The 27,652-nt window shown below is 41.7% G+C and overlaps 1 protein-coding gene across 6 annotated transcripts in view; it reads left to right on the top strand.

The window, feature by feature from the left end:
* The window catches only part of LDB2 (LIM domain binding 2), a 687,185-nt gene that overhangs the window by 452,760 nt on the left and 206,773 nt on the right, over positions 1 to 27,652 (top strand). For all 6 annotated transcript variants that reach the window (XM_030191221.1, XM_030191220.1, XM_030191219.1 and 3 more), the window contains exon 3: positions 21,703 to 21,875. In XM_030191221.1, coding sequence (XP_030047081.1) covers positions 21,703 to 21,875 — 173 coding nt within the window. The remainder of the gene's footprint in view (positions 1 to 21,702; positions 21,876 to 27,652) is intronic.

Here is a 27,652-nt window from a genome sequence, read left to right as displayed (position 1 = left end):
AGAAAGTTTTTATATTTCTATGGAATATTAAGTAATTTTGCTCAGTTCTAATCAAAGAGGGAAAGGAGTTCCAAAAGTTTAGAAAATAGTAGCAGAAATGTTTTTGTGTATTTTTAAATAATGCGTGTTAGTACTGACAAATAGCAGTTTTACTCTTGTTAGGCATGTTTTCTGGATGTAGTACCTAGGTTTAAAAACTTCATGTACATTTTGGGGGGTTTTGAGGAGAAGTGAGTTGAGTAAGCAACTTACCCAGCAAGATTCAAAGGAGGATTGGGCAAGTTCTCAGAGGAAAAGTCCATAAAGAATTCTTAGCCCTTTCACATCCCTGGAAATGAACTATGAGAAACTGATCAACTTTTTGGGATCTGTTGGTTATTCATAACCTGGACTACTGTTGGAGACAGGATGCTGGGCTCGATCGACTTTGATCTGACTCAGCATGGCTTTTCTTCTGTCCTTGTGTTCAAATGGTCTCTTCAGCTATCTCAGCACTGCAGGCTCTGCCAGAGTGCTGTCACACCCTGCTAAATTTGATTTGAATTCAGAATCATCAGCATCTGGTATGCATATATTTGTTATTTGGCAGCTAAATGCCAGTTGAAAAACAGATCCAAAATTCACCCTGAAATATAAATATGGCACTTCCTGTAAATTTTGACTTTTTATGACCCCTGGGCACATAGACTTTTGAAAAGAGTGCAAATACACATGAAGGATTGAGGACTACTGGCAGTAATGGGGTGGTTTGAATTGTAATTTTATTTTACTGTTGCTACTATTGCTTTGTAATTATCTCCTTCTGCCTTTTTTTAATTTTATTTTTAAGCTTAAATTGTAAACTTATTACTTTGGCAATATGCTTAAAATTGTCATGCCAATAAAGTTATCTGAATCTGAATCACAGAGAGCAATGTTTAGCCAGTAAACAGATAGAAAACATCTTACCGGCATAAATAAGCCACCTGAAAATTGCCCTCACATTGCTTTGCAACATGCATATGTTTACCTTCGATAGGTAGGTCACAGGAAGAAAAGTAGATGTGCAGATTGCATTTTCAACACAACTTATGCACTTTTCCAGCAAAATTCTACCTGTGCAAAAAAAAAAAAAAAGAAGCAAATTTTAGTACTAGTAACGAGTTTCAAATCATGCACTTTTGCATAGATAACTGGTGCAAAATACATGATTTAAAAGTAGCTGCAGACTCTGCCCAATACGGAGAATGTGAAAATGATCCCTAAAGGAAGGTAATTTTCAAAAGCATTTCCAAGGGTAAAACATAGCTTTATGGGGATGATTCTCAAACAGTGCACCAAAGGGTGCCTGATAGGTGCACACAGGGGTAGCCCAAGGCAATCTGCCGCCAATGCAGGATGAGATGCCACCCCCACCCCCACTCGAGTCTGTGCCCAGTCTAGCATCTCCTCCTTTCCCTCCTCAACCCTCTTTCCCGCGTTTACCTTATTTTTTCCCAAAATGTGGCAGTGGTAGAGATTTCCATAGGCTGCCTTGACATGGCTTCTTCGCTGCTTCGTCCTGCCTCTGAGGAAACAGGAAGTTACATCAAGAGGCGGGCCTCATGGGAGAAGAGGCCGGGGCAGGGCAGCCTAAGGGAATCGCTGCTACTGCCACATTTTAGAGAAAAGAAACATAATTAAATGGTTGAGGAGGGAAGGGGAGAGTGCCTTCCTGGAAAGTGCTGCCTGAGGCCCCCATCTCAGGTGGCCTAATGGTAAGGCCACCACTGGGTGCACACATATGCTAGTCATAAGCCATATATGTGTGTGCCTCAGTGCTGGTGATATGTGTGTATCTTACAGTATTCTAGAAGTTACATGTGTAAATGCATGCCTTTCCGATCCACCCATGTACACGCCTACCTATAAATACATTACAGCAGATATGCAAGTATTACAAAATAGTGCAAGGCGCACATCTAGCATATATATATATGCACAAGGTGTGTGCAGTAAAAAAAATTTGTGTTTCGTGTCATTTCCAGGAATGTTCATTTTGTTTCCTTTAATTTCATCATCATAGGAGCAATGCTTTTACGAGTGTGCACTCTTTTGAAAGAATGTGCACTATTTGCACGAGTAGATACTCTTTCCTAAGAGTGAAAGTATCTCCAACACTGTTTGCACATACATTCAGTATCGGGAAAGGGTGTACACTCTTCGTGAATAGTACTTTTTTGAACGCATTATTGACGGCAAACAAAACAGACCCCACACAGGTACAAATCAAAGTAGGGTATGCACAAAAAGTAGCACATATGAGTTATCTTGTTGGGCAGACTGGATGGACCGTGCAGGTCTTTTTACTATGAATGTATTTCTGCTCGTTCTCATTTGCCAACATGAAATGACATAAGATCAGGGGCAGCCCAAGGCAAGATGCCATCTGAGGTAGGGCTGGGATGCCGCCCCCTCAACCAGGTCAAGTTCTGGCATCTCTCCCCTTCCTTCCTCCACCCCATAAACTGATTTTACCTTCTTTTTACATTTTTTAAAAGCCGGCAGTGATATCAGTTCCCATACACTGCCCTGTCGCTGGCACCGGCCTCTTCTCTACTGCTACCGCCTCTGAGGAAACAGGAAGTTACATCAGAGAGGCGGCCGCAGTAAAGGAAAGAGGCGGGTGCCAGCGGCAGGGCAGCGTATGGGAATTGAGGTAAAATTGGGTAACGGGGTGGAGAAAGGAAGGGGGGAGATGCCACTTCCAAAAGAGTACCACTTGAGCTTAGCTCACACAGTGATGAGGCACAGAGGCAGTACACAGATTCTTCAATAAGTGGCAAATATTCAAAAGTAGCCTGCCTAAGAGTGATCAAAGAGTGCTCTGCGATGCACTGAAGCATTCAATGTGACTCAAATTCACATTGTCATTCCTTAATTGACTCAGATAAAGACCTGACATATCCATTCCAGAGATTGGGGGAGGGAGTTATATTTGTTTACATTGAGTATTTTCAGTGGAGAGAATGAAAGGTACAAGTCTAGGGTTTGGGACCTGTTATAGTTTATAGTCTGTTGGCTTTCAAATTGTATTGGTTGGATGTCACACTTTGTATACTGAGAGTACTCGTAGCCTCTCGCTGGTCTTCATGATTAGGTTGTGGAAAGCTATTTTAGGCTGCTCCGACCCAGTTGGCATGTAACTGTGTGTACAAACGTGAACTGCTATACACAAAAAGATATGCTAGCACTATAGTGACAGAAGTTAAAAACAAGTGACACATTTTTCTGGTACTCCTTGTGTCCTGTGACCCCCACCAGCCAATCAGCACTCAGTCTATGGAACTTACAGGTTTTTTTTCTACAGCACAGAACTCAAACTTTTACTGTGACAATCTCATTTTGTTTTCCCATGAACTTTAATGGTAAAATTACAGTTTCAACAGTTTTTCCACAGAAATTCCAGTAAATTTAAATAAAATTCACACTAGCCTGTATTCAGTCATTCACTGTTCAGAGGGATACTCATCAGGGGTGCCTGCTCTCCCCTCTTTTATTCTTGCTGTACTTGAAGCTGTTGTTGCACTCTATACAAATGGATCCTGAAGTTATGAGCATCACTGTGCCGGGCTTAATTGTTAAAAGTGTTAGCCTTCGCTGATGATCTTATGCTTATTCTCACCCAGCCTCAGTTGGCTTTGCTGCACGTGTTCAGTATGATCAATTAGTTTAGGTTTTTTCGGGTTTTCGTCTTAACTTACAGAAATCTGTGGCATTGCCGGTGCAACCTTGAGAGGGCTGGGTGGGTGATTTCCCTGTCCAGTGGGCGACCGGTATTCATAAGTACAAAGGGGTGCAAATATCAACAGAACTGACCCAGTTATATACTGTTAGTTTAACCTCACTACAGGCTGCTACAAGTCAAATCTTACAGAAGTGGCAGCCTTTACCCATTTCCAATATGGCAGAATAGCTCTCTATAATATAATATGATCATCATACCTTAATGGACCTATTTATTCCAAATTCTCCCGCTGTTCTTAAAACAGAAAGATGAACAGTTATTGTCAAGAACTTTGTCCTTTTATTTATGGCAGGGGTGCCGAGCTCGCATTCCGGTGGCATGGTTAATAATCCTGCATCTTCAAGGGGGGCTGGGCCTTTTGAATGTCAAACTCTTCTCAGTGCCTTTTGTATGCACCACTTCACAGTCTAGTTCCAAGATACACAATTTTATTTTTTTGCACAAGCAAAGAGATAAAGCTGTTTCGTCCACACCAGTTTGGTTACTGGTTGTAAGCTCTAGCAAGTGGAATGCGGGCGACACTTCATTTTGCCCCCATATTTGGCCATTGAGGTGTGCCCCTTGCTGCCCATTGCAGGGAACACAGCATTTTGAACTGGAAGAACCTCCCCATTGTTTTTGCGGTGGGCGGCTTGGGGGATAAAGTATCTCTACTGTGTGCTTAGTGAGGATGGGCAATTTAAGTCTTTATTGTGTACAGAGTATGGGTTAGGCATAAATGATAAATCTGCATATATCCAATTACAGCATTATATAAACCCGTTGCCTCATGTCTCTTTAGCATCTACAGTCTGGGACCATTTTAATACTATGTATGGTTTGGACACCCAACTGTTAATTCCTTTGAAATACTACCATGGTTATTTGAGGGAAAAGCTCCAGGAACCAGATTATGCAAGGTTAGCCCAGCAATGGTCTGCGGATTTGTCAGTGGGGCTGCAAGATCATCAAATTAAATCTTGTCTTTTGAATATTTTCCTTACAATTGAAAAATGCTGCTTTGTGGGAACTGCATTATAAATGTGTTTTGCTTTTGTATATTTTGCCTCACAGGGGCACCTCATGGCTTTTACGCATGGATAATGAATGTTCTAAATGTGTGGCGAGTGGTATTCATCTTGGCCACATGTTTTGGACTTGTCCCTCCATCCAGGGTCTTTGGACCAAGACAAATGGCCATATTTCTCGTAAATGAGGTGGTCTCTTTTCATGTCGCCAATTGTTTAATATATTCTTGCTACGAGGCCAGTTACCTTCCAGGCTGCAAACCTTTTTGAAGTGTTGGTGTTGATGGGTAAAAAGATTATCCTGAAGTGGCACCTCTTTTTGTTTTTGTACAACTCTTGAATTCTACACCATGTTATTGCATCTTCATTGTTCCCTACTGGTTGTATGTATCTTGTTTGTTTTGATGCCAATAAAAATTACTTGAAAAAATATTAAAATTCACACTAAATTTTATATCAAGCATGTACCAACCATATGTTTTAATTTTTAAATACCCACAATTACAGATGTTATGCCATTTTTGTTCAGTAAGCACAATTCCCACAAAAGCCATAACATATCCTTCCAGAAAAATTAAGTACAGCCTCAGAGATTTACGCAAGCAACTGCACCGCCAAATGAGCCACTGAATATTGTATTTTAAGTCAACAGCCAATCCATCAAGGTCACCTATTAGAAAGAAATTTTATGCCATTAGACCCCCAAGGCCCACCTAAAGAAGACCCCTGGAGATCCACACAAGCAAAATGAATTAAAAAAATTAACCATGTGAACCCCAGCCCTATGACACCTGAGGGAGTCATAAATATTGAATAATTAAAATCAGAGTCCAAAGGGCCTCTTACCTGGTCTCAAAGATGCTCTTCAGGCTGCTCCTGCCCTCCAGTACTGTCCAGCATGAACCCCTCCGATGCTGGCGGCTGCCAACAGCTTTTAGCGGCAGCTTGCAAGTTAAGCAAAACAATCTAGGCCCTGACTTCAAATTCAGCATACCGGAGCTCCAGGGACCTATTGTGCATGCGCCGGAGCTCCAGCGGCCTAGGCCCAGACTGAGCCATTTCCTAACTCCTGTTCTCCCCTCCCCCAACTTCATTTCACAGCTAGGCAGCAATACAGCAAGTTGCGCCTGCTGCCAACAGAGCACCAAAGAGCCCCAGAGCCATCTCAGACCCAAAACGGGTCCCAACACTGGTCTCAAATGATAAAACAACCCAAAGAAGATTGGGACTGCTGCAGCCACCCTGCCCAGGTAATTTTTTTTAACCCCTTTACACTTCTCGTGACGGATTCGTCCCGCATTTCACCATATCATCCTTTTTTACTAACACTTTCACACTGAATACCAAATTAACAAAATCAGCTAACCACATCAATCCAAAGTATTAATTCTTCACATAAATAAGTCATGGAGAGTATTGTTTACATTTGAAACACATAAATTTTGAACATAACTTCTCTGAACATTGCTTACCACAGAAGTTTTACAATTAGAACAGTCAATAATTTTCACTTAAGTACCGTACTTAGGAGGTATTTCTCTGTTTTGTCGTTAGACACCAGGGAAACAGTTTTGTCAGAAGGGTCGTGTTGGGGAAGAGGGGGTGACATGATGAAAGTAGCCCCTCATCATGAGGGAATTAGAGACAGTAAACAACTACTATTTAAGGAAATCTTGATTCTACGAAATCAACTTCTAAATGGTCCTATTTCAATATAGACCCATATACTAACACCTATAAAACAAAAGGAATAGTCTATGAAGCAACTTTATCCATCAAAAATTCTCTAAATGTAAAGGGTCAAAAAGTATTGCTTTCCTTGCCAACAAATTAAACATTTACAGGGAAAGGTTCCCCACACTTGTAAAACCTTAGGCTTTAATTGAAGAAACAACTTTCTCCTTAGCTGCGTAGCATGAGCCACATTGGGAAACACTTAAATTCTTTGACCACAAAAGGCAATTTCTTAAGATTTTAGCACCATAATTCTCTCTCTCTGCAGTAAAAGTGACCAGGAGAATAGCTCTTATTTCAAGGGAAACATTTTATATAGCGCAGGGAGGGGGTGGGTGGGTGAGAGGGAATCAGGTTGGATGATTTGGGAGATGGGACAGTGCTGGAGTAGGGCAGAAGAGAAGGAGATGGGGCCATTGCTGACTACAGGGGCTCTGTGCCAGCCTCAGACCTGGCGGTAGGTTTCTGGCATTGAGCCCCTGCAGTAGACATCAGCGCACAGCCCTGTATGCTGCGGGGTAGCCAATCAGATCTGCATCTTAATATGCTGTGTGCTGATGTCTACTGAGATAGCACAGAAACCCTTTTAGCATACAGCAGCCATTAATGAGCAGGTAAACTGCTTGTTAAGGGTGTGCTGTAGCACACAGTAGCTTACTGTATCAGCCCATTTGTACTTGGAAAGAGTCTGAGTTCATTGCTGGTAACCTGAGGCCTCTGCACAGTTTGTTTCTGAGCATCTACAATAATTCAGCTTGTTCAGTTTCCCAATAGGCATACTACGTATGTTCCACTGCAGTATTTATTGTGTTGTGTTTTCTCTAGGTAGGGTCCTTGTTGTGTTTCTTCTATAAGTTACTGGTGTTATGGTATAGTGGTACCCAAACCTGGTCCTGGAGGCACCCCAGCCACTCAGGTTTTCAGGATATCCACAATAAATATTCATGAGAGAGATTTGCATGCAGTGGAAGCAGTGTAAGGAAATATATCTCATGAATATTCATTACTAAACAACCGTTTAAAACTTCTTACCAGCTACAGCAAGTAGTCAGAAACTCGATACCAGCAAGCAGCCGGTGGAAACATCAAAAAGACGCCCACAGGTGCGCATTAACTGGCCGGAAGTCTCAGTGGTTTAAATACCCTCCTAAATGCTCAGTCATCGATCTCCTTATTTAAACCACCTGGGGCAACTGTATTCCAAAGGAATATCAAGCACTGTTCCTTCCTTAATAACATCAAGGGGAGATCACCACCTCTTTCTGACTTTATTTGATTTAAGACTACGAATCTAAGATCTTGTACTGCATGATTGGCTTCAAGCCAGTGAGAAACAAGGGGGGCGTCCGTGCATGCTGTGCTGATATTACTCAAATGTTGGGCTATCCTACATTTAATTTTGCGAGTGGTCAACCCAATATACCACAAGCCGCACGGACATACCACCCCATAAACACAGACTCCCGGCCAGCTAATGCGCAGGTGTGGGCATCTTTTTGACGTTTCCACCGGCTGCTTGCTGGTATCGAGTTTCTGACTACTTGCTGTGGCTGGTAAGAAGTTTAAAACTTTCTTTTTGTAATGGTGTTTTAAAATTTAGGGTGGATTAGAATATGTAGTTATCTATACACTGTGTTTTTATATAGATTGAAAAACCCTTGAAGATGCTTTATTTAATGAAACATGATCGTGTCGGGTTCTTCTGTGGCATGTTGAACAGTTGATTGAAGTTGAACATACACATCAGGCAAAGTCCTGAGAATGTGGATCCTGGGTTTGAGTTAGACTATCATAAAATTTTACAGCCACCTCATTGATTGAACCATGACAGCACCATGTGTGAGTGTTCATCATTAAAGACTGGTGATTCATCGTGAGTCTGCATGGACTTAAAGACTGTGGGAAGGTTTACTACCGAATACACTGATGAATAGATGCCATCTTACTGGACATTGAGTTGAGAGTTAGTAGTGTGTATAACACGGTACAGGAGAGGCTGATTTATACAGTGAGGATAGTGCTGGATTGTTTTATGTAGTATGTTTTATGTATATTATATGTTGGGTGAATGTGAGTGTATGAATGTGGTAGATTTATGATATTGTGTATTGTAAAATTTGATTATATTTAAGATATTTAATAAAGATTTTAAGTGTTTGATAAATATTTTAATGGTTGTTTAGTAATTTACATTGTGTGACAAATGCAACCATTAATGGTGTTTGAACCTTGCTTGTAATTTTGTAATATGAATATTCATTATGGATATCCTGAAAACCTGAGTGGCTGGGGTGCCTCCAGGACCAGGTTTGGGAACCACCAGTATAGTAGATTATCTCTATAGGGCCTGAGTGATTTTTGTAGGTTTTATATTACAAGTACTTCACAATATGCTTGGTACTGGAGAGGGTTTATGTTTTTACTGAGATTACGCCAAAATCAAAACTTTTTTTTTTTTAAGTGAATTCCTAGAGAAATGCCCTTTTTCTGTTTTTCATCCATTCTTAGAGGAGGAGCTAAGGGGGTTTCTGTGGATACAAAATATATTCACATGTTTAAAGTAACAGCATGATAGTCAAGTGTGCAATGTCAGGGGTCGGTATTATTTATATTAGATTTCCAGTTAACATAATTAAACTGCCACTTCAAAGGCATTTACCTGTTCTGTTAATACAGCTTGATAAGACATTTGTATTTTGCAGAATACTGTGATGTGTGTTGAAATGTTATCCAGACATAAGTCTACTATAATGGCAAAGTTCAATTATGGGATGAGTAGCTATATCTAAAAATGTCAGTGCTTCCAAAGTTTCTATAAGTGTGATGTTTCAGTGTCCACAAATCTAAAAGTGCAAAAAATTATAGTTATGTAAACAGCTTGAGAATTCCAAAGATTTCCTAACACTCAGATGAGTTTTGGTTTTGTGTCTGTGTCAGGAGTATCTAGATTATGAATTCTTCGGGATCAATATTTTAAAAGATTTAAACTGCCTGTTTAAATTGCTTGTGCTTGCCAAGTCGCTGAATATTGGCACTCACTGGCCATGCTAAAATCGGGCAGATGAGGGGAAGTACAGACTACTGCTAGAGGTCGTGGTGGCCATTTTCAACCAGGGGCTGCAAGGGGCAGAAACGAGTGGGGTTCATTCCTGCTTCCATCAACCACTAGACCACTAGGCCAGTTAAGGTAGCCCTGGGGATGGGTGGGGAGAAGACCTACTAGAGTGAAGGTGATTAGGCACGGGTGGGGAGGTTGGAAGTTTGTTGGCGGTGGCAGGTGAGGGGAAATAACTCGAATTAGGCAGGTCCCAGCCGATGTTCAGCTGGAACCTACATTAAGTATCTTATGCGGGTCCCAGCTGACTGTTGACTGAGACTTGCATAAGTCTGGGTGGCCAGCATCAGTCCAGTGAGAACTGGATATCCAATGCTTGTACCTGGATGTGGCCCAGTATTGAATATCCAGGGCTAATTTAGCTGGCCACAGTCGGTGCTTAAAAATGCTGACTGCCACTGTCTGAATATTGAGTGGTATTTGATGTTTTTTTGTTACATTTGTACCCTGTACTTTCCCACTCATGGCAGGCTCAATGTGGCTTACATGGGGAAATGGAGAGTTAAGTGACTTGCCCAGAGTCACAAGGAGCTGCCTGTGCCTGAAGTGGGAATCAAACTCAGTTCCTCAGGGCCAAAGTCCACCACCCTAACCACTAGGCCACTCCTCCACTCTTGTCATTATTATTATATTTATGATATTATTATGTTATTCTTTGTTATGTATCCTATACTGTTTATTGTAATCCACATTGAGCTCAAACTTGTTTGGGATAATGTGGGATATAAATGTCACATATGTCACAAAATAAATAAATGTTGATTGAGGACAGCTGTTGAGCAGACTCTATACTTAGAAATCCATCATCATCAAGTTTAAGTGGCCCTTTTACTAAAGGGCTGGCGCTCGGCAATGGGCTTGCCAGTTGCCACGCACCAATCCAGAACTTCCACCGGGCTTGTTCTAGTATTTTCTATTTTTGCAGCACCGGGGCTTACCTGGCGGTAATTGGGCAGTGCTGCATGATTACAGCTGGGTTAGCATGGGAGCCCCTACCACCATCTCAATGGGTGGCGGTAAGTGCTCTCCCCAACATGGCCGCACGGTAAGTTACCATACAGCCATTTCTTTTTGACCAAAAAAGACAGCCTGTTACTCACTATGCTAAAATGGGGCCTCAGCGCACATCAAAAACACGTGCTGATGCTAGCGCAGGCCCCCTTTTACTACAGCTTAGTAAAAGAGCACCTAAGGCATTATTTAGGAATATACTAAGCACTACTCACACCTATGTGCCTAGTGTCCACCCTTATTAACTCTGCCACCCCCTCCAAAAAAAATTTCAGGTGTGGCTATACCACTGATTTCAGATCATGAAAGTTCCTCAGCTCCAACTAAATGCTTTATTATTCTTACGTCCTTCTTTTCCTATCATGTTTTCCTATTTCAGTAGTCTTGCCATGATTCATCCTGTCTATGGTTATTATATAAACCCCAGAATTCTATGAAAGTTGCTAAAAATTGCACTTGAATTTAGTCGAATAATGAGCCAATTAGCGCCAATAATTGAGATTTTAACAAGCACTTATTGGTGCTAATTTTACACACGAGTCCAAAAGGTGGGCACAGCCATGGGCGGATCAGGGGCGTTCCTTTAATTTATGCACATTTTTATAGAATAAAGGGCATCTGCACCTAATTTGGGAACGGGGATTCACATCAAGGTTTTGTTGGTGTAAGTGGTCATGCTTAAATCTATTTGTGGTTCCCGGCACTAAGCGCTGTTTAATAAACAGCACCTAATGTTAAGCACCATGTATAGAATAGTGTTAAGCACTATTTTTTCGGTTCTGATTTTTTAGGCACCATTTATAGAATTTAGGACTCCTTTTACAAAGCAATTCCAATGTGGCAAATGTGATGAAGCCTATAGGAATTGATTGGACTGTGTCGCCTTTGCCACGCCAGATTCACTAGCGTGACATTGTAAAAGGAGACCTTAGTCCAAAATGTGTACCATTTTGTGCAGCTGGTACTTTGAGAAAACAAAAAAAAAGTTTATTAAGAGGATAACAGATTTATCATACCCAGAGAAATAAAACAAGCTGGTCAATTTTTTAAATGCTGGCTGCGGTGTTTGAACATTGCATATATTTAGTGATGCTATACAGATGGGTAATGGTGCTAAATATATGTAGAATGTGGTAACTGTGGTAGCTATACATAGAGTGGAGCAGTGGTGTAGGAAGGGAGGGCAGTGGGACGGTCTGCCCCGGGTGCATGCCGCTGGGGGGTGTCGGCTCCGCTGGTTCCCTGCTCTCTCTGCCCTGGAACAGGTTACTTCCTGGTCCGGGGCAGAGAGAGCAGGGAACCAGCGAAGCCGACGCAGCTCCCAGCCACGTGCACTCGGGGCGGAGCGGCCCTCGCACCCATCCCCTTTCGTACGCCAGTGGTAAGAATGCGCTCCGGGGGGGTGCACCGTGCTGCACCTGGGGAGGGGGTGCGCAGCGGCGACCCACTCCGGGTGTCAGCCGCCCTCGCCACAGCACTGGAGTGGAGATATTCAGATGCTAAGAGGGCAATTCTATAAAGGGTCATCTATATTTAGGTGTCAAGAGGGCACTTTGGGTTTCCAGCTCAATTGAAACCAATCTTTGTTGACCTAAGGCACCAGGGGGTCCTTTTATTAAGTGGCCTGCGGTAGTGTAGGCGTGTGTTTTACCGCATCTAGGAAAAAGGACATTTTTTTAATGGGCCAGGAAATGGGCATGCACTATTTACGGCCTGAGCCCTTACTGCCACCCATTGATCTAGCAATAAGGGCTCACGTGCTACATGTGTGGTAACCGTTCGGCAAGTGCCAACTGCCAATTACCGCTGGAAACGGTACATGTGGTAGAAAATAAAAAAATTAATTTCTATCGCTGGAATGAGCGTGTACCAAATCCGAAATTACCGCGAGGGAGGGTGTGCTAGCCTAGTAGTCATCTCATTTTGGTGCACACTGCACACGCATAGGGCCTACCGCAGCATAGTAAAAGGGCCCCCATGAGCCTTCATTCACAACAAACCACGGATATTTCTTTCATCTATCCCCTCCTAACTCATGCAGTGCATTCATTGCAGTGATAGTCCTTGACTGAGGCCACAGACTGGGACGCCTCCTGACACTCTGCAATACTAAATCTGACCACTAGGTGTGGCTGTTCCATGATGACTGAGAATCCCTTCTCCCTCCCCTGTAACTGTGAGGTCTACCTCAGCAGCATTACAAACTGAAGAAACCTGAAAAACCAAAGACATGACCTGGAAATCAAATCCAGGTCGTTCACGTGGCTATATGCATGAATACTACTGAGCATCTGCACTGGCCCCATGGCGGTTGCTGTATAATTCTTTTCCTTTATTAATTCCTCAAACACTATAAACAATTTTAATTACTTGAGGTCTTTAAGAACACTGTAAAATCAATTTGACTATTTTTTTTTGTAAGACCACCTACCAGCCAAGGGAAAATGCTTAAACAAGTGAAAAGGAAAGGAGAGAGAACATAAATCAGCACTACAGTAGATAAAATGCTGCTCCACTATTCTAAAAATTTTGGCATAATTTTATATTTGTCATCTGTGGATCAAATTAGCAGGAATAGATGAAATGACGGGAAAGGTGATATGGCAACTTGCAAAAGGTGAAATGTTCTCAGTACGTTGACTATTGAAAACCTGTTTGAGATGGGTCCAATTGAAACAAGGGTTTTTGTCTTAAACATGTTATCTAGGTCAACACATTAAATTAAAAGTATATAAATGTCATAGATAAACACGCTGTATCATTTTCACATTTTTGAAAAAAAAAGGGAGGAAAAAGCTGTATGCTGTTTCATGAACTGAACTATGCAGATTCAAACTGTTGCTGCTTTCCACAGTTCAGTCATTTTCTAGTTTTTACGTGTCCTGAATTCATGAAAATTAATTGGGCCCCTCTTGATTGTAAGGTTCACAGAAGCCTAGGACTAGTTCTGCATGCAAATAGGTGTGTTTCTCTTTCTGTTCATATATAGCAGCATGGCAAAAGAGCTATATGGAGAAACCTTGGACACTGACTCGATCTCATCCAACTACAATCTCTGTCACATACCTTTTTGCAATATGTATCACTTATTTGGCAGCTTATACACATAAGCTATGAGAGAAATGCATCCAGAAAACATTTTAAAACATATTTTAGAATATATTTTTCTAAATATATTTCTCACATAGATTATGTGTATAAGTTGGCAAATAAGTGATACATAGTGCAGGTTAATATCTGTTCATATGTGGATATATTTTCCTCCAGCAAGTTTTGAAAGTTATTTTTTCCACTAGCAATTTTTGAGGATGTACCTAAAAAAAAAAACTACACAATCATGACCTTCCTCACAAAGCCTCCAACACTTGCTACAGCTTCATTTATTTACATTTTGTTCACATCTTTTTCAGTAGTAGGTCAAGGTGAGTTACATTCAGGTACAGTTACACTGTATATTTCCCCTGTCCCTGGAGAGCTCACAATCAGAGAGGTCCTTTTACTAAGGTGTAGCAAAAAGTGGCCTGCAGCAGTGTGGATGCATGTTTTTGGCACGCACTGGACCACTTTTTACAGCATCTGGGAAAAAGGGCTTTCTGAAACCAGCACATGCCTATGTACAGCCTGAGCCCTTAATGCCACCCATTGATCTAGCGGTAAGGGCTCACGCGCTACAAGCGCGGTGACCGGTTGGCGTGCAACAACTGCCGATTAATGCCAGAAACATCACGCGCAGTAAGAAATTTTTAAAAATAGTTTATCCTGGCACCAAATCTGAAATTACCTTCAGGGGCTATGCTAGCCTGGCGGTAATCTTATTTTGGCACACACTGCATGTACATAGAACCTACTGCGCCTTTGTAAAAGGGCATCTACATTTGTACCCTGAGGCAATGGAGGGTTAAATAATTTGCCCAAAATTACAAGGTGCAGTAGTGGGATTTGAAATTGGCACCTCTGGATGTCAAGACCAGTGCTCTAACCTGACTAGACCACTCCTTCAATCAGTTGAAACATCCCAATCCCCATTTCACTTCCAAACACAGCATATTCCCTCAGACACTTTGCCTCATTTTTAATACAACACATACACTTTCCCTGATATACATGTAACCCTCTCCTGCGTACATTTCTAGGCATACTGCAAGAACCAGAGAGGCAACAGGGCAGGAGCATTGGGTGATGGTTTTTGCCCCATACTGTATCACGTGGGAAAGACCTAGTAAATGCTAGGGGTTTGGATGGGGAGGGCTGAGTGCTTCTTTGTGAGGATGGGAGGAATCGGAAGGTGCAGGGATTCATGGATTGATGCTACTGGGGGGTAGGCAGCAGTGGATAGGAATGCTGATGGGGATGTCTTTTGGTGGGGTTGGGTGCCGATGGGGGGCAAAATGCTGACTGTAGATCAGAGGTTTTCAACCCAGTTCTTGAGATACACCCAGCCAGTCAGAGGGCAGGAGCCGGCAGGCCTTGAGCATGGGAAGGAGGTACCTACTTTCCTTTACAGAACAGATGCATGAATACAGGTGCCTTGTTATGGGATTGCACCCTATTGTGGTTATTCTATTCTTGTTTTGGACATCTGAAAACTGGCATTTAGATTGCATGGACATCCAGATCCCAATTTTACAAAGGCAGGATATGGACGTCTAACACTGCAGTACATCCACATGGCAAGGAGTATATAGTCTGGGCATGTTTTGGGCAGGACTAAGGAGGGGTTAAATATGGACTTCCAACTCCAATCAGTGAAAGGGAAGGGTCCTTCAAGTCTAAAACGATGGCCATTGTTATTAAACATTGGTACTTGTCAGGTCAGGTTTGGAAAGGTGCTCTGATTGAGCAGTTGTCCACGGGAGGGATTAAGGCACAATGCTTCCATAATCCCCCAGTGGTTGCTGGCTGTCTTCCTCCCTCTCCCTTGAATGTGAAACCAGAGAGGTACATCAGGTCTATGACAGCTTCAGGTATTATGGAAATTTTTAGCAAAGCAGGTTGTAGGTCTGAGGAATAGCTTAACGTTTAATGCAGTAGGCTGAGCACCAAGAAACCCATGTTCAAATCCCATTTTAGCTTGTTGTTTTTTTTTGTGAGCCCTCCAGGGACAGAAAAATACCTACTGTACCTGAATATGTAAGACTCCTGCAAGCCTGAAGGCTATCAAAGTGGTGAACATTCAGATACAGTAGGTATTTTTTCTGTTCCTGGAGGGCTCACAATTGAATTAAAAAAAAAAAAATCCAAAACAGATGAAATGAGAGTTGATCTTGTGTCTCCTGACACATAACCCACTGCTCTCACCATTAGGTTATCCCTCTGTGCTATATGGGAATCTGTGTATCAGTCTTGTAAGATGGATGTTCCCATGCTGCTACACAGATTTCTATGCCCCTTGTTTTCCCATTCATAATTTGGATGTTACAGTTTGTAAAATGGATGTTCATGCTGGACATCCTTCCTAAAATACCCCTCCACATGTCTAATTTTTTTTTTTTTTTTTTTTTTTTGTTTCATTGTTCTGGAAGTGCCACTTGAAGATATGTACTTAAAGTTTTGCTTCCCACCTGCTCAGCACAGACCAGATGTTGTAACTGTCACTACTCAGTAACCCCATAGGAGGTTCCTTATACTGAATATGGTCAAAAGAGGTTCTTTATTATTCCTGTGTTTGGTGTGTACTGTAGTGATTAAGAAGAGGGGATGCAGAAATTCAGACTCAGTTTTTTAGGTCCCTTCTGTAAAGTGTGCATAGATTGCCCTTGAATAATTAGTCACTTTTGAAATCAAAAGTAGCAACATCCTTAGAAAATGGAAATAAAGGTCAGTGAACAAAACACATATTTAAGATTATTGCATCTTGCTTGTACTGTAACACAGTGAAAGTTGACAAAAGCATATTATTTTTTATATTCTGTACATAAATATTCTAGTTTATCTTTACATTGCACAGTAGTTCTTATGCACTTTGGTGGTCCCCAGGAAACCTATCTAACCTTTCAGAATATTCAGAGTATTGTGTGTTTTGTAAATGTTTCTCCTCAGACTGTTATTTTGAACCATGCATTGCACAATATCCCACGTGGTTCAAATATACAGTCTGACCCAGGACAGCAGAAGAGGAATACAGAGCCTGATGAGCAGCTGCTCTCCTCCTCCTTGCCATGCATTGCCAGACACAGCTGGCTGGGGTTATGTGAAGCAGGAATGGGGGTGATTACTGCCAGAGTCACACACTGAAGGTTGTTTTCAGCATGTGGGCAGCAGGAGAGAACATACGGGAGGGGGGGATGCTGCATATTTTTTTTCTGAGCAGAATTCTGCACAGTAGAACTTCTGTTTAAATTCTGTACTGCACAATTATGCAGAATTCCCCCCGGAATATTTACATATTCTTGTACTGACAAGATAAAGTAGAGGCTGGCCAAAAGACAAACCACCACAGGAGATGTTGCTTAAATATGCTTTATTCAGAGCTTTCCCGTAGAGGTTCCTCTTGTTTGCTGTGCCTATATTCTTGTATTGCCATATTTTTGCTCATTCTGCTATGACTTGATGAAGGAGGTTTTAGTTCTCAAAAGCTAGTGAAAAAATACATCAAGTTAGTCCAATATGAAGGTATCACCATGAAGCCCTTTTACTAAGCTGCGCTTAAAAGTGGCCTGTGGTACCAGTAGCGTGGGGCTTTCCCACACACTGAGACCACTTGTAGCACAGCTGTAAAATGACCACAATTTCTATTTCCCTATTGATGGCCGGGCGCTAATTTCCCAGTTAGTACGTGAGCCCTTACCACCACCTATTTACTAGCCAGTAAGGCTCACGCACTAACCTCTTCTCTAATTGGGCAGCGCATGGCGATTTATCTGCATTACCCAATTAGCTCAGGGCACACCTACTTTCTGCCTCCAAACATGCCCCCAATGCTAAAAAATAAAACCTATTTTGTAGCATGTGAGTAGCATGTGCTGATCCCAGAACTACCGCAGGATGCCTGAACGTGTCTCACGGTAGTGCTTTTTAACATGTGGTAAGCACGAGGTAGTGCTTGCCACCACTTAGTAAAAGGGCCCCTTTATATTCTTATTTGTTTTTATTTACTGCCACCTACCACCGGGTTAGCGTGGAAGCCCTTATTGCCACCTCAAAGAGAACTGTCACCGCATGGCCATGTGCATCTGGGGGCTTTTTTACTGGCAGTGCTAAAAAGGGCCCTGGCACGCGGGAGAAATGACCCCACCACTGGTGCAGGGCCCTTTTTCCTGCAGCTTGGTAAAAGGACCCCTGAGAGAGTATGTATATTTAAGCACCAGGAAAATACCTATTTGAAGCCTATGCTATAGGAACCTGCTTGCCTTTATAGAACACTAGCATAGCAGGGTATATACACACATATATTTTAGATGCAACCACTTATTCCAGCCATAGAGCTAGTGTAATGGTTGCACCTAGATTGGTAAATAAAAAGGGCCTTATTCTATAAAGGTTATGCTTCTAAATTTACGCTCCTAAAATTATGCTCCTAAACTATGAGCATAATTTATTTTGAAGCGTAGATTAGGCTCATAATTTAGGAGCTTAAATTTAAGAGCATAAATTTAGGAGCGTAAATTATGCTGACAAGTATAGAAGCATAAATTTTAGGAGCGTAAATTTAGAAGCGTAAACTTTATAGAATAAGGCCGAAGGGGGGGAGGGAGATTCTAAATGTAGTGCCTACAAAATCATCACGGAAAACATTTTTGCCTAAGTGTATTTTATAAATGGTGTCTAGATTTACTCACAGTATATAAAATATACTTAGTTGATATCCCAGTGCCCAAAACTATATGCGCTCATTTACACCAACAAAAACATGGCGTAAATCACGGTATGTAGATTTAGGCACAGAGGCCATATTCTATAACTATGCGTGTAAATTTCAGAATGCCCATGAAACACCCATTACCTCATCCATAACAATGCCCCTTTATGTCTGTGCATGTTAGATATTAGGCGCAGTGCATTACAGAATATGTTTAGTAAGTTGTGCACATAAATTCTAAATATTGCCAATTAGTGCTTATTTTTGCTTTTTCGGTGCTATCAATTTTAATTAGCTTGTTAAGCCAATTAAGTTACATGTGTTGTTACAGAATCCGCCTGCGTTCTATAACACGCACTATATAGAATCCATGGGAAGTTCATAAGATCTGGTATTCTATAATTTACATATGGCACTCTGCGCCCTGCCCATTCTATGCCCAGACTGCACACGTGTATGCCCATCTTCAAATTACATGCCATTGCACTTAGGTGCCTTGCGTTGCTAGAATAATGGCAGTTATATGCATATGTGCACACATGTTGGTATTCCCATCAGCTACTTTTACCTGCTTTTCCCTAGTCCTCCCTTTTTGTCTTGCCTCCTTTTTATTTTTTTTTCTCATCTTTCCACTGTCCTATTTGATGTTGTAGCTTCCTTCTATTGTTTCCATGAGTATTGTACATCGCTTTGATTGTTGGCCTGAAAGACGGTATACTAAGTGCCTCGACAAACATAACATTTACATACATTTTTGCAGTCTGAATGGCCTTATAGAATTACTCCCTGAGAATATATTTGTTGCACTTAGAATAAGTTAAATCAACACCACCAACTGCAGTAGCAACAAGGCACTTCCATGAGATATCAGTAGAAAAGAGAAATATCTGCACTCAAAGAGGGGCATAATCGAAAGGGACGTCCAAGTTTTGATGAGGACGTCCTCGCAAAACGGCCCCATCCAGGGGTGGGGAAACACGTATTTTCGAAACAAGATGGACGTCCATCTTTCATTTCGATAATACGGTCAGGGACGCCCAAATCCTGAAATTTGGTCATCCCTAGATTTGGTCGTTTCTGATTTTTGGATAATGGAAACCAAGGATGTCCATCTCAGAAACGACCAAATGCAAGCCATTTGGTCATAGGAGGAGCCAGCATTTGTAGTGCACTGGTCCCCCTGACATGCCAGGACACCAACCGGGCACCCTAGGGGGCACTGCAGTGGACTTCAGAAATTGCTCCCAGGTACATAGCTCCCTTATCTTGTGGGCTGAGCCCCCCAAAACCTACTACCCACAACTGTACACCACTACCATAGCCCTTACGGGTGAAGGGGGCACCTAGATGTGGGTACAGGGGGTTTGTGGTGGGTTTTGGAGGGCTTGCTGTTTCCTCCACAAACGTAACAGGTGGGGGGATGGGCCTGGGTCCGCCTTCCTGAAGTGCACTGCACCCACTAAAACTGCTCCAGGTACCTGCATACTGCTGTGATGGAGCTGAGTATGACATCTGAGGCTGGCATAGAGGCTGGCAATCAATATTTTTAAAGATATTTTTGAGGGTGGGAGGGGGTTAGTGGCCACTGGGGGAGTAAGGGAAGGTCATCCCCTATTCTCTCCAGTGGTCATCTGGTCATTTCGGGCACCTTTTTGTGCCTTGGTCGTAAGAAAAACACGACCAGGTAAAGTCATCCAAGTGTTTGTCAGGGACGTCCTTGTTTCTTTCGATTATGGGTCGAGGACATCCTAGTGTTAGGCACGCCCAAGTCCCGCTTTCGCTACACTCCCTTGAACTTTGGCCGTCCCTGCGACAGAGTGCAGTTGGGGACGTCCAAAATCGGCTTTCGATTATACCGATTTGGACAACCCTGTGAGAAGGACACCCATCTTCCGATTTATGTCGAAAGATGGATGTCCTTCTTGTTCGAAAATGAGTCCAAAAGAGTAAAGCAAATTAGTTTATTTATTACAGATCACCAGAATTCATATTTTCCTCTTGGTGATTTCTCAGGTGCTAACGACGTATGTTACTTCCATTTCCTTCATAAGTACAGCAGCTGAATACAGTCATAGGTCTCCTATGTACTTTCCTGTTACAAAGATCATTGCAATACTGTAATATTTTTATGAACAAATTTTGTAACATATTTTAGCATCAAATTTTAAAAGATCATATCCTTAGATATATAAAATTCTATATTCTCAGTTAATATAAAAGTCCTGGTAATATGGGACTACATTCTATATATTGCGCTGAGATATCCATGTAGAAATTGAAGTGTATTCTATAAGGTATGCTTTAATTTAGGTATACTTTATAGAATAAGCCAAAATTTTCATGCAGTTTATAAAATACACCAAGCGCCAGTCCACATGACTAGATTTAGTCACGGTCAATTACACCAAAAAAAACCTATTGTAAATCCTGACGCCTAAATTAGGCACAGAGTGGGTGTATTCTGTAACAACATGCATAGATTTTAGAAATGCCCACAACCTGCCCATTCCATGCCCATAACCACGCCTACTTTTCAACTATGCGACTCATATTTCCGTGCACCACGTTACAGAAAACACTTAACACTCATGAGGTAATTTCATTTTTGGCGTACATCCGAAAAATAATTTTTATTTTCAGACGCACGTATCGTACGCACGCCAAGTGGCATTTGACGCGCATAGGTCATTACCGCCCAGTTACTGTGTGAGACTTTACCGCTAGGTCAATGGCTGGCAGTAAGGTCTCAGACCCAAAATTTTTATTTTACCGCACGTCCATTTTCAGCAAAAATTTTAAAAAGGCATTTTTTGCAGGTGCCCTGAAAAATGATTCTGCGCATGCCCAAAGTACGCACGTATACTACTGCAGGCCATTTTTAGCGCACCTTAATAAGAGGACCCCTATGTTAATTGTGTTCCCTCTCTAGGCCCACACCTTTCCCATCCACTGTAAGCCCCAGTCTCCTAAACTAAATAAATGCACAGTATTTAGGGCTTTCGTTTCCCCATAAACTCCAAAATGAGTTTCTGCATAGATAATAATATGGGGCATACCCTGTTTTTTCAATCACGGTTGAATAACCTCAATAGGCTCTAAATATAAAAAAGAAACAAAAATTTCTCTTCCATGGCCAGGACGCACTTCATCAAAGTAATAGCTAATAGCATGTGTTCTTCTGTGAAAGCATTTATGAAAAATACTTTCTGCTTTATTTGTATGCTCCAGCATTCGCTGTGCTGATTTACCTCATGCTTGTTTTCTCTCACAGCAATTGGAAGGACCCTCATTCCCCGGTATTTTAGCACTGTCTTTGAAGGAGGTGTAACAGATCTGTATTACATCCTCAAGCACTCCAAAGAGTCATACCACAACTCATCCATCACCGTGGATTGTGATCAATGCACCATGGTCACGCAGCATGGGAAACCCATGTTTACCAAGGTAATAAGAAAGACTCGGTATAGATTTTTTTGTTGTTGTTAAACGCTTCATCCAATCCTTTTTTTTCCCCTTATGAAAGATGAGATTGATTTTTTTTAACCTCAGATACATTCACTCCAGTTAGTAATTTTTATTTGTTATGTCATTAAGAGAGCTCTAAAGTCCTGTGTGATAAAAGACATAATATAAATGAGAATCCATATGATTCTATCATATCTTTAAAACGTGTCCAGGAGATAGAAATGAGCAGTCAAACAACCTAATCTCCAAATTACAAATGTGAGGATTGTTATTCTTCTTAGTAATCCCAGGAGATATTCCATGAGATGTCTCTCTTGCCCTGTCTTTTTAAAAATGACTGATGAGTGTGTCCGTTGCTGCTGAAGGTGTTTCCTCTGCAGACAATGATACCTTCTACTGTTTTGTTTTTCCGTTGCTGCACCAGTGTCCGGCCACCAGTTCTGCACATTCAAGAGAACCCAACAGAGTAGGACTTATGATGAGATAATAGTGAGAGAACAGATTGTGTATTATGGAATCCTGTGGCAAGACAAATAACACATAGCCTATGCACTAATTAGCCTGCTGATCTTTTATAGGTGCAAAAGTCTGTCACAATACTAGAAAACTATAGTTGTGCTATTGTATATAGCATTAAATAATATTACAAGCAGGAGTATACTTGTATATTTAATATATATAATTGTGATTTGTTACAGATTCTGTAGGATGTCCCTAGTCTAATGACGATGTTTGAATTTTTGTATACTTCTCTTCCAGCTGCAAGGCAATTCTTCGAATGTTTGGAATAGTGTGGAAGTGCTCACTATTTGGTTTAACTATTTGGGGAGAGTGAGGCAGCAAGCCTGAAGAAAAGTTTAACAAACTGAGGAGCCCTTTTACTAAGCTGCGGCAAAAACAGGCCTGCGGTAGTGTGGACGCTTGTATTAGGTGCGCGCCGGGCCAGATTTTACCACGTCTGGGAAAAAGGTTTTATTTTTTAAAATGGGATAGGAAAAGGGCATGCAGTAAAACTGAATCCAGCACATGCCTAAAACCGGCCTGAGCCCTTAACTCCACCTAGCGGTAAGGGCTCACTCACTACACACGCAGTGACCGGTCGGTGCGTGCCAACTGCGCGTTACCGCCGGAAATGCCGTGCGTGGGAGGAAATAAATAAATAAATCATCCAGGCATTACGAGTGCGTGGCAAATCTGAAATTACCATCAGGGGGCACGGAAGCCTGGTGGTAGTCTCATTTTTGTGCTTGCTGCACACGTGTACAGCCTAACACGCCATTGTAAAAGGGCCTCTGATTCAATGTACTGATCAGTTTGTGCTCCTTGTTTTTAGCATTCATAAGGGCAAAAACACCTGATAGAGAAAAATCAAAGGATGATGACTCAGTCCTGAAGAGAAAAAATTATTAACAGAAGGTGGCTACTTTTTTTTTAACAGTGAGCAACTTTTTCTTTGTCTACTGTACTATGACGGGCTAGTACTATTGCTGTGTACCGCTGAATGCCTGCTAAATTTCTAATTAAATTCAGTTTAACTAGGAGATCATATCACCCTAGTTCCGTGCATGCCTGATCTAGCTATGTGCCAATAAGGAGGTATGGGACCTCTAGAGAAATAATAAGTTGCCTCTGTATTAGAAAGGCAGGAGATGTGAGATGTAGAGAAAGTGATTCAAGCAATCTAACTCAACTTCAAAATGAAGAGACTCATGCCTTACCTGCTAATTTTGCAGGGCAAAATCATTCTGACTTAGGAACATCACCAGGGTATGGGATTTTTAGGACATTATTCACTTAAACCTAAACAGCCTGATAATGTATCAGTTTTTGTTTATTTAATTTACTTAATTACATTAGTTTATTGATCACCTCTTGGAAACCTTTGAGGCAATTTACAACCATCATGCAAGCAATAATAAAGGAAGCAAAACAAATTATTTATTCATTTATTTATTTATTTATTTATTTATTTATTTATTTATTTTAAGCACTTCTAACCCTCCTATAATAATAAATAATAAAACATACTACATCAGTTTAAGAAACACCATATGCCTGGTTCCTTAACCAGCCTTTAACTTGCCTGTGAAAACACAAATGATCAGCTTTTCCTGAAAGAGTTGAGGCAACTGATTCCAATAAATGGGAGTCATAACAGAAAATGTTCATTTCCTGGTGATCTGCAACTGAGCCTCTTTAACTCTGGATACATAATACGAGAACCTGTAGGATGACCTCAATCTCAAATTAATTACTTTAGTTTAGTTTGAGATTTGATATACCGCCTTTCATAAAATCAAAGCTGTTTACAATCAAATATAAAATCAATATAGTATACAATCAGGAAAGGAATAAGGTGCTGGACAATAAGAAACGTACTTTGGACCGGTACCTTGCTGCACAAGGAAAACCATAATTAAGATTTTCAAAATCCTCTGGTATACTATTGGCAGTGAGTGAAGGAGATTTAAAAAGGAGAGACATGATCAATCATCTTTCATCCCCCAATCAAGCGAGTTGTGATATTCTGCAGTAGCTGGAATTGATAAATGCATCCTAACTATAATCAAGAAGTGAGAGAACAGTGGTGTGGATCAAGGCAAACAGATTTTCCTGACTCAACTACAGTGGAAGTTGCTTAACCAGATTTAGTTAATAAAATACTGATTTCATAACTGAGACATATGCATCTCAAAAGATAGGTTAGAATCCATATCTTTTAATTGCTAAACACTCACCTTAAAATTTAATCTGTGGGTTAAAATTTGAATTATCCCTACTAATTTGAAGAACCAAAGGCTTTCCAAAATGCAGAAATGCAATACATCTCTGGAGGAGTTAGTTATTTGGGTAGTGAAGGTATACATTGCTCCCAGAATTTGTGAGGCGCCACACATAATAAGTTAAGGTCTGGGTTTTTCCTCCTGCTTGCCCACATGATCAATAAGGAAAAAGATAATTATTGTTCTGCGCTGTTTCCTGATTGGCTCTCTTTCTCCTCAGTGATTAGCAGGCAGAAAACAAGAGTATAGAACATCACTGTGAAGACTCAGAACTCTTGAATCAAAATCTTCTATAATGCAAAATGAAAGAAAGGAAATAACTTGCAATTAGATGTGCTGGACAAGAGTCTCTGCCTTGCAGAACTGAGAGTCTGTTCTCTACCAGCTCACCCTGTATATAAGGGAAGCCAGGAGATCTCATCACCAAGCTGAGAGAGTAGATGCTGTAAATACTTTTAAGCTGATAAAAAAAAACGTGCTTATTTTACAGTAGCTTGAAAGGGGAGTATGTAACAAGGTACAGCAAGTCAACTTACAGATCTTAGATAAGCATGCTGCAGACACATTCTCAACCCAAATGGAGAGAGAAGGGGCGGGCTACAGCACAGCATACACAGGGACAAGGGCCAACCAATAGGAAAAGTCCCATAAGGCACAGGGAACTTGGACATGTACTCAGGAAAAGCCTATTACAGAGCACTGCAGGAAGAGTAAGATTTGTAGTTCATAGGCACTTCCTGCCTTTCTTAAGGGCACAAACACTGTAAACTGCTACAGGCAATACAATCTGATATAAACAATGATGACTGGAGCCACAAACCCCAGTGGGTCATACAGACTATTGATTGTAGACAAGTCACCTCTGCATGATATATGGTTTCTCTTGGGTGGAAACTTGAAAGGTTAAAATGTCTCTTTTTAGATCCTAATGCAATCCAAGGCTTCTCTGAAGCGCAGGGGGTGTCTACTCTTAGAACTAGATCCTTTACATCTTTGGCATGACCCTCTGCAGGAAATGCTCTCATTACTTCTGGACTGTTAGAGGCGATTTTATGAAGTCTCAGATTGGCCTCTGCCAGCATTGCTTGTGTTCTTCTCAGCAAGTCAGTGGCTTCTTCTGCAGTAGTAGAATGGTACTTGATATACCGCCTTTCTGTGGTTTTTGCAACTACATTCAAAGCAGTTTATATAGTATATACAGGTACTCATTTGTACCTGGGGCAATGGAAGTTTAAGTGACTTGCCCAGCGTCACAAGAAGCTGCAGTGGGAATTGAACCCAATCCCCCAGGATCAAAGTCCACTGCACTAACTACTAGGCTATTCCAAACCATCATCTACATAAAATCTCTCTCAATGAAGCTTCTGGCATCCATGCCTTATCCTCTTTTACCTTCTTGGGTTTTCCTTCTAAGCCTGTAGGTTACCACTGCAGGTGATGGACTGTTACCAAAAATATGAACTCTCATTCTACATTCCACAATTTCCTGGTTGATGTCATTCTCACGGTACCACAGAAATCTCAAGTAGTTTCTGTAGTCTGGTGTATGACAATACAGTAAAACATCTGCTGGATATCTGCTGTTTTGGCAATAGGGTCCTTTCTGAAGCGAATCAAGACTCCTAATAGGCTGTTAATCATGTTAGGCCTAGAAAGCATTATATTGTTGAGTGAGACTGTTTGAAATTGAGCACTGGAATCAAACTTAATCCTGATATAGCCTGGTTTTTTGTGGGTGATACACCCCAAAGGTAGGTGCCAACATTCTTCATTCTCTTTTAATGGTAGAGCTGGCTCTGCCTGGCCATTATCCAGCATGTTCTGCATTAATATTGTAAAGTGCTGTTTCCTCTCTGGTTTCCTTCCCAGAGTCTTTTGCAATGAAGTGAGACGAGAGAGAAAGCTTGCTCTCTGTTGTTAGGTAGTCATGTTCTGGGTGTCTGGAATGGCAGCGGAGCCACCCAGCATTTGGACTCATCCTTGTAGAATTCCTTATCCATAATTCTCAAGAACTCTCTGTCTTCTACTAAAAGTGTTGGTTTGTCATCATCCTTGGTTACTTGGAACACCAAGAGGGGCATAATCGAATGCAAACGCCCATCTCCATGGGCGTCTATCTACGAGAACGGGTACGTGAAGGGGCGGGACAAACCGTATTTTTGAAAAAAAATGGGCGTCCTTCTTTTTTCTGATAATACGGTTTGTGCCAGCCAAATGCATCGGATTTGTGCGGATTTGAGCTGGGTGGTATCGTTTTTCAGCGATAATGGAAACCGAAGTCGCCCAGCTCAAAAACGAACAAATCCAAGGCATTGGGTCATGGGAGGGGCCAGGATTCGTAGTGCACTGGTCCCCCTCACATGCCAGGACACCAACCGAGCACCCTAGGGGGCAATTGTAACAATTAAAAAAAAGTTAACTACCTCTGACGTCCATATCTCCCTTCCCTTGGGTGCTGAGCCCCCCAAATCCCCCCCAAACCCACTCCCCACAACTCTACACCATTACCATAGCACTTATGGCTAAAGGGGGGCACATAGATGTGGGTACAGTGGGTTTTGGGGGCGGTTTGGAGCGCTCCCATTTACCACCACGCCCCAGTCCCGCCTTCACCATGCCTCCAACACGCCCCTATCAACTTTGGCCGTTTCCGCGACAGATTGCAGTTGAAGACGCCCAAAATCAGCTTCTAAATATACCGATTTGGGCGCCCATGAGAGAAAGACGCCCATCTCCCGATTTGGGTCGAAATATGGGCGTCTTTCTCTTTCGAAAATAAGGCGACAAGTACCCCAGATGTACTCCTAACTCTGGTAGAGAAGTGTTCTGATCGATGGTTGAGTCAGGGTCTGGTTCTTCCCAGCTGGAAACCTCCTTCACGTGCAGATGGTTATGACAAGGCTCAAACAAGGTGGTACACCCATTCTCCAAGATGAACGTTTTGTATACATCCACTCTTGGTCTTCTCAATTT

Source organism: Microcaecilia unicolor, chromosome 2, assembly GCF_901765095.1.
Source record: "Microcaecilia unicolor chromosome 2, aMicUni1.1, whole genome shotgun sequence".
NCBI lineage: Eukaryota > Metazoa > Chordata > Amphibia > Gymnophiona > Siphonopidae > Microcaecilia > Microcaecilia unicolor.
This window is presented reverse-complemented; position numbering and strand designations above follow the sequence as displayed.